This window comes from Paroedura picta, chromosome 8 (genome assembly GCF_049243985.1).
Source record: "Paroedura picta isolate Pp20150507F chromosome 8, Ppicta_v3.0, whole genome shotgun sequence".
In the NCBI taxonomy this organism is placed as follows: domain Eukaryota; kingdom Metazoa; phylum Chordata; class Lepidosauria; order Squamata; family Gekkonidae; genus Paroedura; species Paroedura picta.
This window is the reverse complement of record NC_135376.1, coordinates 35700947-35719031: the sequence shown is the minus strand read 5'-3', so window position 1 is coordinate 35719031 and position 18085 is coordinate 35700947. Positions and strand designations below refer to the sequence as shown.

Below are 18085 nucleotides of genomic sequence, written 5' to 3'. Positions count from 1 at the left end.
CAGACCAGGTATTATGTCAATTTTTTCCCCTACGTGGTGTCCAGTGTATCAAAGTAATAAAACAAGGTTTATGGATTATTGCCTTCTGTTAGTGAGATTACAGCTAATAGCTAGTACATTCAACCATACTTAAATAAGGCATGTTCTGGCATAAGCAACTGTTCTGGCATAACACTTGATTCGATTCACCCCCATTTATTTACATAGTCAAAGAATGTTTCAGAGGCTATGTATGGAATGTGAGTCAACAACTCTTTTCAACACAGAGGGTCTTAATTAACTGTTTTCATAATTAGATAAATGAAATCACATTGGGGCAAGTTACTCTGTGGGCCACCTACTAATATAAAAAGGAAATAGCCACTTTCCCCAGTTAAGAACATACTTAAAGAACACACCTTTTACCAAAGACATACTTGTAGCTCCAATTGGGCACAATTGGGTACAATATCACAGTTCTTCCAAACTCACATCATGGGACAATGATTTACCCTCAAACTTCCAGGACTGATTTCTGCACTTATTTGGTTTATTCCATTGTGGATCCTGCTAAATTCAGATCGATCTGAACTCAGGTCTTCCTCTATCCCCCCTTCCCCATTGAAACAGAAAAGTGTTCTGTACGTGATTAGGGAAGCTCAGAAGGGGGGGGGGGAGCCAAGAGCAGCAGGAACCTCTTTCTTTTCTTGAAGGGGGGGAGAGGATTGGAGACGGGGGAAGAAATCCAAGAGTAAAATCTCTGTTGAGAGAAGTTAAGGCTACTGGAACTTCTAATGAGAGAAGTTAGGGCTTCCCCTTTAAGGAAAGCCTTGAAACCTGGGAAGGAGGAAGCCTTTGAACTGAAACCCTGGCCAATCAGGGCTTTTCTACAGCATTGGAGGCTCTGCAACAAGTTATTTTGGGGGAAGCAGACAGCTGCACACTTACTCATGCCGATTTTTCAAATATTGAGGGTTTTATCGCAGGATATCGCAGGAGAAAGGCAGGGTCACTCCAGATCGATCATGCTTGTTGGAGAGGGAAAATTTAAATGGCCCAAAATCAAAATGGAAATCACATTCAGTGTTGATGGCAGGGATTGAATCGATCTGGGATTGGAATAAAAGCTCTGTGCAGATTCAACCCAGGTATGTGTAGTTAGGGATGGGCATGAATTGAACTACAATGCAAAATTCATCATGAATTTTGCCCTGTTCATGGTCTGCAAACAGAATTTCATGACAGGCCTACTGTCACAAACTTCCATGAACTTTTAAAGCTGTTCATAGACCATTTACGCACTGGGAACTTCACTGCCCCAGCTCCCGTGCAGGAGCACAAATCAGGGGCAGATGGGGTGCACATGGCCAAATGCTCCCCCATGTGGGTGCAGGAAGAGGTGGGGCAACCTGCCATGACTAAAACTCCAGCCTGCAGCCTGGCATGAAACCTCCAGTGCATAAACGGTCATAGAGATTCATGGATAGAGCAAAAAGCAGGGGTTTAAAGGTTTAAACCCCTGCTTTCTGTTCCTCACAAAAGCCACAAAAATAGCTTAGTGACGGGGAGCAATCTGCTCCTTGCAGCTCAGCTGTTTAACATGTTCTTGTGCAGTCCTGTTTAATGGGGTTTGCAAGGCCATGAACCACAAACCATTTCAGTTTGCAAACAAACCTCCTGGTTTGTTTCAGTTTGTGGTTCATTTTGTGCTTGAGCCACAAGGCACATGTTTTTAGTTTGTGCTAATTCCGATTTGTGCTTTTTTGCGAATACGGCAATGTGCATATTTTCCAGTTTTGGTATTCACCCTATATATACACCCTCAAAAATCTGAGACAATACAAATTGTCCTATTAATGCAAAGAGAAGTGCAGAGAATTGTGTTCTCCTCTTTTACATGTGTTCGGATTGCTAAAACTGCAATGACTGAACTGGGCTCACATCTGGACGCATTTTGTTTCCTCATATGCTCCTAAGTTCCTTGCTCAATATGAACCGAGTTCATTTAATAAAGTGATAAAAATAAATCTTTAAAAGAGACAGGAAGTGAAATTACCTTAAAGAGCAAATATATTTCAAGTGTCATTTTCTACTTTTCAGCCTGTCATTTGTTTTGGGAATGCGAGGTGTTTAAAAATAATTGTAGGAGGATAGTTGTGTTAGTCTATTACAGCAATACAGAAGAGACAGTCTTATCAATTTAAAGTGGCAGAAGATTTTGTGGCCAAAGTTCAACTCCTTTAGCTGGCAAATTGTACTGGGATGGATCCTACAGATCCCATTCTATTCATACTGGAATTAGCCCTCAGGGTGAGGAATCTTAGGGTGGTGCAAGATGCTGATGTGAGACTGCCATAAACAGGATGGAACTTGGGAATCGTATACATTTGATACAGTGTGTACAAACACATGCACTCAGAGTAGAAGAGAGGAAAAATAGGAAATAACAGGGCCAAAACTTCACGAAACACAGCAGTTCTCATGAATTAGGCATTAGTACGCAAATGTTAATGCCACAGTAAATCTGTTTGTCCTTAAAATTGTTACGTTATTTTAGGAATTGCTATTAAATTGCTTTTGGTTCTTCATTTAAGCAAATTTAAAAAGATCTGTTTGTATGGAAAATCACATCACTTTCATCCATGCCAATTCTCTGTGATCCATCCCTCCCATTTGCTTTTAATACAACAGTAGCCATTACAAAGAGCCCTGTAAAGCAGCAGTGTCCTATCTTAGGATCATTTAAATTAATTACATTGGCTTGGTACCTTCAAATAAATAAACACAATTTGTGTACTGTGTACTGTGAAAGCCTGGTGGGATTGTGACCATCACTCAACTTCTCCTTTACCTATGGGAAACTATGCCCTCCCCCATCCAAACTGATGTGAAAAACTAGTTAGCATTGTCTTAATGTACCCACTTCCTTCAGCCCACACATATCTCCCAGATGTGTTATAGTAAATTTTTCTATATATGGGAATATGTGTCAAGAGTTAAAATAGTTAAAATAATAGATCAAGCTGAACATGCTACAAAAAAAGGCTAATAAAATGTTAGGATGCACTGATACATGTGTATTACTAAGGTCCATGAGAAGTGACAGTGCCCCTCTCCTTTGTGCAAGTCAGACCTTCTCTTGAGCATTGCCTTCAAATGTTGCTCTTTAAAGAGGATGAAGACAAACTGGAATGGTGCAGAAGTGGGCAATAAAATGCTTTTTTAATTGCAAGGGGAAGAAGGCACTACATGGCTAATCCTGCCAACTGGGTCCATGCCATAGCGCTGGCCCTTCTGGTGGCAGGGCCCACCAGGGCACTGATAGATTACAGGGAATGGTTTCCAAGCCAGCTTGAATTCCTGTGAGGCTTTGGCTGGTCCAGCAGAAAATTTAGGCTGCTCTGAAACCCTTTGGAAGTCTTTACAAGGCTACTTTAGAAGAACCCTTTAGAAGTCTTTACAAGGCTACAGAGCTTTGTGAAGTCTCCTGAAAGCTGTGATTCCCATGGCACTAGTCCAAGATTCAAAACACCCCCACCAGCCATTCCTGTCAGCCATTGGTATCCAGATGAGCACTTTTTTGGAGGGCAATTGGAAGAGGTGGGAAAAGTGTCTCACCAATTAGGGAAGAACCCAATACAAGAGGGCAGCAGATAGAAGAATGCTACCCAGAGGTGTCAAAAAATGAGATATAATGCCCCTCTGATACTCAGAAATCATTTCCAGGATCTGCCTGTAGATGGTGACTCTGGACCACAGGAACAAGGGCTATTCCTCCAATTCCCACAAAGTTCAGAAGATCTTTCACAGGTCCCTGTGGATAAGAATACCTCTTCTGCTCTCCAACGTGTTAGGACTAGGAGACGTGAGTTGGTAATTGAGGATTCCCTACTGAGAGCCAAAGTATGTTGACCAGACTTGTTGTCTTGAGAGGTATGCTGTCTACCTGGAATGAGAGTCAAGGATGCCACAGAAAGGGTGGAAAGACTTGTAAAGCCTAAGGACATATATCCCTTCCTGCTCATTCATGTGGGAACAAATGATACTGCCCACTGCACTGTGGAGCATATGAAGAGAGACTATGTGGCACTGGAGGGAAAAAGTGAAGGGTGCTTATTAAATTTGCAGATGATACTAAACTGAGAGGGGTAGCAAACACACAAGAAGTCAGAATCAGAATACAGGATGATCCTGACAGGCTGGAAAACTGGGCTAAAATGAATTTTAATAGCGAAAAATGTAAAGTTCTGCATTTAGGTAGAAAAAATAAAATGCGGCACTATAGGATGGGTGAGACTTGTCTTGGCAGCAGTATGCATGAAAAGGATATGGGGGTCTTAGGAGACCATACACTTGGTATGTGTCTTGGTAGCTGAAAAAGCAAATGGGATCTTGGTAGCTAAAAAGCAAACAGGATTTTGGGTTGTATTAAAAAAAAACCATAGTGTCCAGATAATGCAAGGTGGTGTTACCACTTTACTCTGCTCTGGTTAGACCTCACTTGGAGTACTGTGTTCAGTTCTGGGCACTTCAAATGAAGAAAATTGTTAGTAAGATAGCAGCTAATAGCTGGAACATCCAACAAATGAAAAAAGATGTGGAGAAACTAGAGTGTGTCCAGAAGAGGGCTACAAAGATGGTGAGGGATTTGGAGACCATGATATATGAGGAAAGGTTGAGGGAAGTTGGTCTGTTTAACCTGGAGAGAAGACAATGAAGAAGTGATATGATAATCATCTTCAAATACTAGAAGGGCTGTCATATAGAAGATGGAGCAGAGTTGTTTTCTGTTGCTCCAGAGGGTTGGACCATGTTGTCAATGGTGTTTCATCAGACTAGAGAGAGGTGAGTAGCGGGGTATCTCAGGGCTCTGTGCTCGGCCCGGTACTTTTTAACATATTTATTAATGATCTAGATGAGGGGGTGGAGGGACTATTCATCAAGTTTGCAGATGACACCAAATTGGGAGGACTGGCAAATACTCCGGAAGATAGAGACAGAGTTCAACAAGATCTGAACACAATGGAAAAATGGGCAAATGAGAACAAGATGCAATTTAATAAAGATAAGTGTAAAGTTCTGTATCTGGGTCAGAAAAATGAAAAGCATGCCTACTGGATGGGGGATACGCTTCTAGGTAGCACTGTGTGTGAACGAGACCTTGGGGTACTTGTGGACTGTAAACTAAACATGAGCAGGCAGTGTGATGCAGTGGTAAAAAAGGCAAATGCCATTTTGGGCTGTATCAACAGGGGCATCACATCAAAATCACAAGATGTCATAGTCCCATTGTATACGGCACTGGTCAGACCACACTTGGAGTACTGTGTGCAGTTCTGGAGGCCTCACTTCAAGAAGGACGTCGATAACATTGAAAGGGTACAGAGGAGAGTGACGAAAATGATCTGGGGCCAAGGGACCAAGCCCTATGAAGATAGGTTGAGGGACTTGGGAATGTTCAGCCTGGAGAAAAGGAAGTTGAGAGGGGACATGATAGCCCTCTTTAAGTATTTGAAAGGTTGTCACTTGGAGGAGGGCAGGATGCTGTTTCTGCTGGCTGCAGAGGAGAGGACACGCAGTAATGGGTTTCAAGTACAACGATATAGACTAGATATCAGGAAAAAGTTTTTCACAGTCAGAGTAGTTCAGCAGTGGAATAGGCTGCCTAAGGAGGTGGTGAGCTCCCCCTCACTGGCAGTCTTCAAGCAAAGGTTGGATACACACTTTTCTTGGATGCTTTAGGATGCTTTGGGCTGATCCTGTGTTGAGCAGGGGGTTGGACTAGATGGCCTGTATGGCCCCTTCCAACTCTATGATTCTATGATTCTATGATTCTATGATTCTATGACCAGAACCAATAGGTTAAAATTAATTCGAAAGAAATTTCGGCTAAACATCCGGAAGAAATTCCTGACAGAGCGGTTCCCTCAGTGGAGCAGGCTTCCCCAGGAGGCAGTGAGTCCTCCTTCTTTGGAAGTTTTTAAGCACAGGCAAGATAGTCATCTGACAGAAATGCTGATTTTGTGAACTTAGGCAGGTTGTGAGTGGGTGGGCAGGAAGGAATATGACAGTGTTTGTCTCTTGTGACCATTTCTTGCTTACCCAGGGAATTGCTAATTGCTGCTGTGGGATGGTAGGTGAATTTCCTCCAGGCAAGGCTGGATTCTGGAGATTTTTGGTGGGTGGAATCATTTGGGCATGAAATTGGGGTCACTATGGGTAGGCAAGTAGTTGTAAGTTCCTGCATTGTGCAGGGAGTTGTACTAAATGACCCTGGAGTTCCCTTCCAACTCTATGATTCTAAGCCAAAACATCTAACTCTGGATATATTTTCTGCTTGAGTATATTTGGATGCACATCCTAATAGAAGGAAAGATTTTGGTTAAAAATTAGGAGACATTTCCTAATGGTAAATGTGAATTGACGATGGAATCATCTGTAGGGATGGGCTTGCTGGAGACCTTCAAGCAGAGAATGAGCAGCCACCTCTAGAAAGGTTCCAGCTTTGGACAGGGACTTGGATTATATGGCTCCTTTCAATTTGAGGACTCTGTAGTCTTTCTAGCAAAACTATACTATGTTACATTTCTGAAACCACTTGATATTTAACATTGAGTGTTTCTATAGATTATGCACGCATTTGTCCTGATGTCCAAGTTTTCTGAAACCAGACACCAGATAAATAATTTACTAGAATTAGATTCCTTCTCTCTAAAACATCCAGCAACACTAAAAATAAGGAAAATATGGTTTTTCCAACATAGCCTGAAAATCAACCCATGAATGACATTAATCTAATCTGACTTGCTCAAAACATACACCAAATACATATCTCAGCAAAAGTTAAAAAGAAAACTGAAAAAATGTGATGGGAGCAGGAAACGTCTTCATTGGCCTAGGGGCTCAGTCGAGGTTATGCATGCCAGAGAGAAGCAGTGATTTGTACATTATGCTTTGATACAGTAATATTTTATTTGTTTTAGTGAGCACAGTCGTGGCTTCAGGACTGAGATAAGCTGTTACGAGAAACACATCTTACAGAAATAAAAGGAATGTTTTATAAACCACCAGGAAAAAATATCAACAGAAATTCAGAAAACATGCAACTTCAGCCAGAAGACCACAAAACCACAGTCTGAAAAAAAGCCTCATTAACCAAAATTATATACAGCATGTTGCTATCTGGCAATTGCTATCTAGCATGGCAAACTCTGTTTTTAATTATTTCAATGGTGAGTGACTGGATTTGTTGGGATGCCCCACATTACAAACAGGCAAAAGGTCCTTCCTTATACCAAGATATTAAATGAAACAGAAATTTGGTGTGTGTGTATGGGGGGAATGTTAAAACATGTTTATAGTTGGATTATATTCTTTCAAATATCCAGATAATCAACATACTTAGACGTAGGCCTATATATGTGCAAAGTTTAATGTTTGTGGAAAAGAGGAATTGTATCCACACACCATGTTCCTCGGTTTACTTTGTACGGGATGCAATATATAATATGCACAGAGTCCAACACTGGAGGCTCAGTTCTCCTGGTCCTAGGATCCTTCTCTGTTGAGGACGGTTCTGAAACATGCAGTGGCAGCATGAGATAAGGTACACAACTGTTCTCCAGCTACCTAGGCAGGTTCTAAGATAAGCTACAGAGGAACTACCATTACAGTCCTCTTTGAAGCTCTAGCAATACTGACAAAAATACTGGAGATGACAGCAGGAACAACACAGCTGTTGCCTTTTGACATGATGGTATGCTTCTCACAAGTGTGGCCCTCCAAGTGGCCAGTTGGGTGATGAAACAATCCTGTTGTGAGTGTAGTGAGGAGAGGAGCAGGGCAGTAGCCCACATCACTTCTGGGCCCACTTGGTTTACATCTGGATGGGTACATATGGTAGCTACATATCTCATCCAATGCCTTCTGGAGGATACTCTGTATATATGCTGTTGAATCATGCTATCATAGATCGTGCATATTCTAACAAAGAACCAAATCTGGTCTTTCACAATTTCACTGGAATAGATGTTTTAGAAGACCCCAAGAGGCACAACCGTCTGGTGTAAAGGAACTATCTATTTAAAAAAGCTACATTCATTGCAGGAGAATTCTTGGCTTGCAACCTCCTAAAACTCTATCCCAGCATTTTGCAACTGGACACCCCTCCCCAAGACAGATATTTTGTTGTGGTGCCCACTGCCAGTTCACAAAAATTCCAAGATTTAACAAGATTGTAGATTCCTGTTCTGGACCTAAATTTTCTTCTGTGTTGTTGTTGAGTATTTGGATGTATATGGGCACTTCACTTCGATGTTGCAAACTGATTACAGCAAACATGGATACACTGGCTCGAAAGCTGAAAGTATGGGCAGTTGTTACCCCAAACTCGGCCTGATTATACCCACTTTGCTTTACTTACCATCAAAACTCTTGTACTGGGATGTTAAGTTTATTTGTACCGAACGAGTAGCTTCCCTCAACATGCCTTCAAATTCAGTCCTACTCTTGTTTGCAAAGTTCTCCTCCATCTCACTGGTACAGCAAGTGTAGCCTTGAGGGCAAATCCTCAAGTGTTCTCCTGAAAAGAAAATAAACAGATATGCAATTGTATAATTTATTATAGTAGTTATTAACATTCAAGAAGAATCTAATGAGCCACAGTGTTGGTATGGAATGGTTGTTTTTTTTCCAGATCTCATAGATCATTAATTCATTTCCATCAGGTGGAAAAACAGAAACCTGCACTGTATATTTAGAAACACCTTGGTTACCTCCTCCTCTTTACTTTCTAATACAAATTCACATAACTAAAAATCATACACTCAAATATATGTCTTCTCTAACCAAGCGCTAAATAATCCTATTACAAGCAAGTCAACACATATCATACAATTAGATGGTGGCTGCCAAAATCTTGCTGGCACGTCTGCTGAATGACTGCCACTAATGTCACTGCAGTTGTGGAAACCCATCTAGTCTCATCTATCTTGCGGCTTGATCTTAAAAAGCTCAAAAAACATGGAATCTGGCACCAAAATCCATATAGGCACCTCCAGACATGTATCCTTCAGTGCTGGATCCCTGGGTCCCATGTTCTTGAAGTTGATGACTGTATCACTATGTAGATCACCATGTAAAGTACAGTTCCAGGTAAAATATTGTCAGTGATATTTCACATTGGCTGGAAAGAGAGCAGTCAGTATTTGGCAGCAATATGGTACTGGTTAGGGCCTGTCTAGATTTCCTTTTCTCTGATTCACAACAGGAACACCAGTCTTCAAGACCCATGCTGTGTATTCTTAGGACCTACATTACCTCAGTTTTGTTGCTTCCTGTGAACAAGTGTTTGGAAGCAGCAAATTAACTGCTGTTATAAGGTAAGACCTTTATGAATAGTTACTGACAACAGGGAGAAACCAACAAACAAGCCAGAATCCTCTACCCTAAAATAACAGACAGCAGTAACTCTTATCCCCTGCCCCAGATTCTAGTTGCTTCTCTGCATTGTCTAAAAGAGGGAGATGTCCCAAGGGAGTAATTATCTTTGTGATGCACTGTAGAAAAATGTGTCATGCCACTCTAGCTGCCCAAACAAATAACTATTATTACAGACAACTGATTAGTTATGAGAGGCCAACTTTGCTTGCCCTCAACCTCATACTGAGCCTAATTGTGCCAACCTTCCGCCTCATATGTGGTTCATGAAGGCTCTACTGGGGCCTGTGGCTCAATGGAAGAACCTCTGCTTGGCACATGGGAAGTCCTAGATTCAATACCCAGCATCTCCAATTAAAGGAACTGGAAATAGATGAAATGAAAGACTAAGACTCTGGAGAGCTGCTGCCAGTCTCAGAAGACAATACTGGTCTTGATGGACCAAGGGTCTTAAGCAGTATAAGGCAGCTTCTTCTTTTCATGGGTTCCCACCTGCTGTAAATGGCATTCATTTAATCTGTAACAGCTGATCCTGCAGTGCTTTAAAAGCCAAGGAGGCATTTGCTCATTAGGATAAAGTATGCTAGAAAAGATGCCTCAGTCATTTCAAAATGAACTTCATAAGCATGTGAAGTGGTAGGGTATATATTCTATGATACCTTTCATGTTTACATGGGTGTATCTGCATGCATGCATAGTGGACAGAAGATGCATCCCTCCCCTGCTCCAAGATCTGACTTCCAGTAAACCATTTTAAACAAATTTTAACAGAGAGTTCCCCAAAGAGAAGGACATATTCCAGAAAACAGGGACTGTCTGACATAAACTGGGACAATTGGAGTGTATGTTCTCCCCAGATTAGCTCTCTTTTAAGATTTTTTTAAGGGGACGAGGGGACGAGGGGAGAATATACAAGACAGTGGAAAACAATGGAAGAATAATCAATGACTCACTTGTCCCCATATGTACTCAGACAATATTGATATTATTGATAATAACTATACCATCTAGGGTTCATCTACATGCACATTTTTAATGCATGCCAATTTGGTGTATGCAATCATGTGCCAACAATGCCCTCTTACTGTCAGTAACTGCATGAGAGAATCAATGAAAACAAACTGGACATAAGAAATTACAATATCATGAAACCAGCAAAAGAGTACTGTACAAGAAGAAGATGAGTTGGCTCTTGTATGCCGCTTTTCTCTACCAGGAGTCTCAAAGTGGCTTAGAATTGCCTTCCCTTTCCTCTCCCCGCAACAGACACCCTGTGAGGTGGGTGAGGCTGAGAGAACCCCAATATTAGTGCTCAGTCAAACAGCTTTATCAGTGCCGTGGCAAGCCCTAGGTCACTCAGCTGGCTGCATGTGGGGGAGTGGGAAATCAAACCCGGCTCACCAGATTAAACTCCATGGATATACTATTACAGACCGAAAGTCACTTCCCAAAAAAAAAATTTCAAAGGAATGTACAATGTGAAGTGCTTAATAAATATTCATCAAGAAATTAATCACTAAATATAATCCTGGCTTAAAGAGAAACTTGGATTTCCTTACTCACTACAGTCTCTAATAGCTCTATATGACCCATTTTTAGAAATCTCCCTGAGCAGTTGTTATTGACTCTATTTACTCACCTCTATCTATTTGAACATTACTCAGATCTATAATTGTCTATTATCTGTAATTGCTAGTTCTGATGATAGATGGCGGGATTCGTACCTAACCTTTCTACTTGACTCTTTTCACACTAAACCTCTGCCTCAACTCTGCCTCTTCAGCTTGGTATTGTGGTTAAAAGTGGCAGCCTCCAGTCTGGAGAACTGGATTTGATTTTCTAGTCCTCCACATGCAGCCAGCTGGATGACCTTGGGCCAGTCACAGTTCTTTCAGTTGTCTCTCAGCCCTTCCTCCCTCACAAGGTGTTTGCTATGGAGAGAGGAAGGATAGGCAATTGTAAGCTGCTTTGAGACTCCTTTGGGTAGTCAAAAGCAATGGTACAAAAAACCCAACTTTTCTTCTCTACTTCACCCAGTAATCTCTGCTATAAGAATTCTAGGTATGATCTTCCCTTCATGTATTTGAAATGAGCTGTAATGCTTGCAAGTTTATATGGAAATAAATTGTCTTTATTTATTTTGCCACTGGACCTTTATTTTATTTTGTCACAACACACTAATATGGCTACCTATTTTCAACTATCTGTTTAAACTAAGGTGACCAGATTGTCCCACTTTTGGAGGGACATCTGGGGGTACTTGGCAAATTGTACTTAGGTTGAAATTTAAAAAATATATATTATAATACTGTTTTTGCGTTCTATGCTTTCTATTAAACTTTTTGTTGCTCCGTGTAGACCAAATTTTAAATCAAGACCCCCCCCCCCCCGGTCAATGTTAAAATTTGGTCACCTTAGTTTAAACACTGTTAAATGAATCATGGCTTCATGATTATAGGCCCAGATATTTCCAAAGAACGGAGGCAGGAATAAATAGTTTTTAGAAAATAATTGTATGCCTAAATTTTTGACATCAGTTGAAAGGATAATGAAAATGAAGAAATGTAGAAATCTGCATTTGCCTCTCTAGAGCTTCAACAGTATGCCTGACAAAATTCTCTCTCCCTGAAATCTACAGGGTACATTCCATGAGGCCTTTAAGACTCCTCTCTTATTCATCAAACAACTAACTACTTCAGAAATACAGAACATTAGAGACAAAACTGAAGAAAAAAGGCAACGCATCCCCAGGACATCCAACAAAAGCTAATCGTTGTCCTTACAATCTCACCCTACAAATCTGTCTTACAAAAGAGCCTGAAACAGCATCAGCGCTTTTAAGAAAACCTAATATTTGTAGCATTCAGCATAATAGCATGCCAACTCAACAGGAGAGCAAAGTTTTCACATTTTTTCTCTGCAATTCAGATTTCACACAACGTAAGGGGAATTTGTTTTCAATGACATTTTTTGCTTTTTGATCTAGCCCCATGGTGGTGGCATTCACTGTCATTTCTCAGCATTTATTGGTTGGCTGGCCAGGAAATTATGAATTGCTTCTTTTTCTGCTTCCTTGGAATCTCAGAGCACTGCCTTGACCATTTGGCTTTATTTTGTCATTTCTTCCTTGCTGACAGTGCATTCTTAACAGAGAAAAATTGGGATGGGGGGGGGGATTTCTTCTTTGATTGGAAGCATGCAAGCCAGTAGATAGGTAGCGACTTTCATGCTGGGATTGTAGCCAGGATCTCAAAATGATTAACAGTCAATGATCCTTGGGGCAGGGCAACTATTTCCATCTTCGAGGCCACAGCTGACTAAGCAAAAGAAGCAATGCCGACTGTAATGAAATATTCTGAGAATGGTGTAATGAAAGGATTAAAGAGAAAGCATAACAGGTAGTAGCGTGGAGGTAGAAATATTTCTCCTTTAGCCACAGGGCCATTCTTATGATTATAACATTTTATATGTTGGTTTGCACTGCAGAAAGGAATTCAGAGAGAAACAGGTTTTTACTCCTCCTCTGGCTATTGAAAAAAGAAGAAATAAAGGCTGTATTTTCCTCCTCAGAAACAGATGAATTGAGGAATGGTATCCCAAAATAAGTCATTATTTTATGGGACGCTAAAAGAGGGCACTCCTTTCATTTTCAACAGTGTTAAAATAAACGGCAGACTACATGGACCACTGGCTGAATCCAGTAGGAAATCTCTTATGCTCTCACTCCTCTCTGTAACATTCCAACTTCCATAGTAATAGTATCAGGCAGACATCCCACCAACAAGTCAAATACTATGCATCAACTTGCCTTCATGAGCTTCCTGAGAACATCAAAGAGCTCTGTAGAGGACGATGCATAACTCAAGTACCACCTGCCTGTGATTCAACCTACTTTATAGACAATACACGAGTACCATTTGGCATTCAACATGCGCACAAGATCCATTCTGCAACAAGGCAAGGAAGTTCTGAGCCAACGAAACTCAAATGATTAACTCAAGTCAAGCATTAAATTCTAGCACTTTTATAAATATTATTATTTTATATAAAGTGCTCAAATTTATTTCTCAACAGCTCTTGGAGATAATTTAATTTAATTTTTTTTCAATTTGTTTTGTATTTGTGTGCAGTACAGAAAAGGAAGAGGCAGATGAGAAATGGAAGAGGTATATCAAAAACAAATTTTGAATAGTCATGAGGAGGAAAGGTAATCAGGGACAGCACCATCACTCTCTGACCACTGGAATATTTTAATACCAATGGCTGCATTCAGATATCATTAACAAGAATTGGTTTGTTTGTGATAAAAATATGTCAGATTTATTCTCATGCTCAAAAGCTCTCTCATCCATTGTACCAAAATGGAGGACATCCTAGACTTTGAAGCCATATTTTGTTGTGATTGCCCACATTGAAATGATTTTACTTACTACAAACTGGGATTCTAAACTGGGATTGATCTGTGAATGCCATTGAATGCCTCAATGATCACTGCTTTGGTTTTTTATACTTGATCAGAATCTAACACCAGATGCTTTTGTGTAGCTAAAAGGGCATAGAAAAATGGAGGGAGGGAGCGGGAAAGAGATGTTTGACATTTCAGCCCACAGGTCAAGATCTGTCAGCAGTCTAATAGGGCTCTCTAGATTTTCCTGCTCTCTTCTTTAATTAGCATAGAGCTGTGTTGATCCTCCTATATGTGCCTAACTCCCATTAATGTTTGTAAAAGTCAGATGTTGACATTGATAAGGCAATGGAACTGTCAGCCACAGCATATCCTGCTGATTGTTCAGGCTTCATGGTATGTGTAACATGTGACAAGTAATGCAGGACAGCAACAGCAAATGTCAAAATGCATTTGAAGACATTCCACACAGAACTGGGATAACAAAGCAAAGTGCTCCATCCAGCTTTAGAGTTAAAACCCAAATCCATTTCATTTTGAAGTTGCATTTACCTTCCCCCTACCATTCAAACTCATGCAATACCTCTCCCCAAACTCATGCCAACAGTCCCATGGAAAGAAATGGTATGGAATGCATGGAAAGAAATGGTAATGTGAATATGGTGATTGCTCAAGCTTCAGTTAACGTCAGCACAAGGGATGAAGGAGAGACATTAAAAACATAGGAAGAGGGGAAGGTAATCCTGGAGGTAGGAGAAGCAATAAAGGTTAAAAGAGAAAGCCAAAGAGGAGGAAAGAGAACAGAAAAAGGTGGGTTAATGAGTTAGTGAGCAGGGGCAGAGACTGCCAGCTCACAGGTTCCTCATTTGTAATACTTATTTGTAGATGCAAAGATATCACTACATCTGTTGCCCCCACCAAGGATACCTTCCATATATAGGACTAGACTGATTTGTGAGGAATTCTTCCTGCTATGTCACCGCATTTGTGTTATGAAATGCTGGGTAGGCAATAGTGACCTTGATGGACTGAGAGTCCGATTCAGTATAAGGCAGCTTCATGAGTTCATCTTAAGCTTATATTTCTTAATGCTTGGTTTAATTCCTATTGGCTGTTTGCCATCATTGTAATTTAAAAAGAGTAACACAATTCCCCTACTGTACCAAGATAAACTTGTAAGATTTAGTACATCTAATAGAACACTTTTCTCCTCTCAAGCCAGGATATTGAAAAGAAACCTGTATCAGTAATAATTTACAGTAGGATTTTATTTTAATAGTGTTTTCAATCTCACCTTTCCAACTGCTTAGGGTGGTTTATAATAAAAATGCAATCATATGTGCAGTAAGCAAAACAGCTCCCCTATGCTCTTTTGTTGGCAATTACTATAATCTGTGCAGCTGTGTTAGAAAAATGGTGCATATTGAATGGTCTATATTGTTACAAACTCAAAGAGTGAGGGACAGGCAAAGAATCTAAGTTTGCCCATAAGGGATAAAGCCAAGAGACTGCACCAATTTGATGCACAAATACGACCTGGTATGGTTTATAACCAATATATGGACAAGACTTGAATTGCTAATGTTCAAAAAAAGAAACCTGGCTGAAATGAATGCAGCTTGCATACCTACATTACTTGGAGAATCACATCTAGCACCACAATCAAGTTTAAACATATTCTATGAAATTTAAAGAATCTATTCTATTGCAAAATTAAAAACTAGTCACTGATTAAACGTAGCAAAGGAAGTTCTAGAAGGAACAAGCAAAAGACTGGTACTGGCTTCAGGCACCAATATTGACTTCTGCTGAGTTGAAATCAGCTGTAGAATATGTAACAACTAAAGATAAAGATCAGATTCTCTTCAGCAACAGTTATTTTTGGAAACAACAATTTGGAAAAAAAAACATAATGAAAATATGCTGAATCTTAAGAGAAAAAAGGATCTAGCAGTTTTTAATGGAAAAGCCTAAACATATAACCAGGAATTTTTTAAACCAATATTGGCTGTTCCATAAAAATTAGCTCTGGGATTCTGTGCAATTCTATATATAACTTTGACCAACAGCATGCACAATCATTTTGTGGTTAATCATAGTGTTTGCTCAGCTCCAGTTAGCTTTCTGAAATCTGTGTGCCAGAAGTCAAATGAACAAAAGTAAAGCAGGCCACATAATAAAATTGGCTCTCCAAACCATGAAACAACAAAAATGCACAAGTTGTAGCATGATCAGGTCCTGGTACAATCATGTGGGAAGTAATTACAGGGTCTCTGTTCCTGACAACATGTAGTTACTGAGTTAGTCAGGGCTTCCACTTATGGGCCTTGCATCCAGAAAAAGTTTATGGCTTAGCTGAAAAAGTAAAATTAGTCTCTGCTGAAACATGGCAAAGTAGGTTCTTGTACAAAAATATGTATTTTCATTTGTCATCTATATTCTTGAATTACATTTTTAAAAACTCCTAAGAATTAGTTCATCCCTCTTTCCTATATACTATTGGGTGCTTTTGACTTACGATCAGTCAGCTTTAGAAATTGAAAAATCAGGTTGCTTTGATTAATTCTCACAAGAAATAGAAGGATGCAGCTAGAAGGTGGTACAGTTGGACATTTAGTCACATATACAAGCGATATAGTATTACAACAATACAAAAATTTGAAACCACTCTGTATAGGTTATGAACAAATCACTTAGACTTTATAATCAAATTCTATAATAACATTTCACATAGCAATATAGTAAAACCTTTCCAAAATGATACAATACAATAGCATCAATAGCATCAATTACAGCTTCAATAGCTGTCCATTAACAATCTTAAATAGACTAGAAGCTAAGAAAGAGATTAGTCATGAGAATATATATCTAGATCACCTGTAATACCTACTAGATCCTACCCTTAGGATTACTACTAGAGTTGCTGAGGATTATTATATCTCCCTGGAGGATCATTGTGCCTGGAGGATCATTGTCCATGAGGTCACAATGGGTCGGACACAACTTCGCACCTAACAACAACAATTATATCTCCTGGCCAGCCCTGGAGATCAAGCTGGAGCTTTATGATTCCCATTTAAGATTATAAATGGACTGGTACTGAAGCTGTAACTGATGATATTGCCTTATCTCACTTTGGAAAGGTTTCATTATATTGCTATATGAAAGATTATTACAGTATTTGATTATTACAGTATTTGATAAAAAGTCTAAACAGTGATTTGTTTATAGCCTATACATATAGTGGTTTCATATTTTTTTACAGTTGGACATTTGCCAGGACCCTAAATCCAGCAAAGAACTTACAATGGCAAAGACACCATGATCTTCTCTTCGTAATGGAAAGGTCAGAAAACACCTTGAGAAAATCCTCTATTCACTTATGTGTTAAAAACCCTTCATCTGAAACTTGGCTATTCAAAACATCTGCATTGTACAAACTCTCTCTTCTCCAAGTGGCGCTTGGACAGTGTGACCATTCTAAAATCGTAGGGCTGTCTGCTCAAATATTCTGATGCTGCTTCAGTATACCTAAATGAGTATCATTGTACTGCTCTTTACGTACTGTTGATTTTCATGACCATGCCAGATAAAAGCCAGATAAAACCATTTTACTATTTTTTGTATTAATAACTTACACTTATATAACTTAACAACCTTTATATTTTTCTTCCATACAATTAAGTAGGTCTTTTTTCCCTAGTGGAAATGTGGATGGCTTTAAGACTGAGTTAAGTATAAATTGTTTTATAGGTGTTTTGGGACACCAAAAATGACCGTTAAAATTGTTAAAAACTATGCAAACAAATGCTGAAAAGATGGTAACAAAGTAGGCTTCTCCTTCTAAATGTGGTGGAAACGTGAAAAAGTTTATATGCTTTGGGTAAAAGTTCACATTATTGTAAAAAAAAAAAAAAAAGCAGTGAGCAGCTAATCCATTCACACTTTCTGTCACTGCCATGGTCTGAGCCACAGCAGTCCTTCCACAGGTCACTGCATCAATGGTCCAATGCACCTGCTTTCTGAAATGTCCTTGGACTCCCTATAAATTACTGAACAAAACATTTGTGTTGCTTAAGTTTCATTTACTGATCGACACAGGAAAGATATCAGGATTCCTTGTGGTTTTCACATGACATTATTGGAAAAACAAAGTGAGCATTGGGAAAAAATGAGGGAAAAATGGTTCTCTTGGTGCGCCTCTAAGTTTCCGCACAGAAGCATGAAGAAGGAGGCCATAGGAACCGATGTATCATTTTTGTA

General features: G+C 39.7%; 1 protein-coding gene across 1 annotated transcript in view; it reads right to left on the bottom strand.

Moving 5' to 3' along the window:
• GPC1 (glypican 1) overlaps window positions 1-18085 on the bottom strand; it is a 221066-nt gene that overhangs the window by 108230 nt on the left and 94751 nt on the right. The window contains exon 2 of the mRNA XM_077349008.1: window positions 8402-8560. Coding sequence (XP_077205123.1) covers window positions 8402-8560 — 159 coding nt within the window. The remainder of the gene's footprint in view (window positions 1-8401; window positions 8561-18085) is intronic.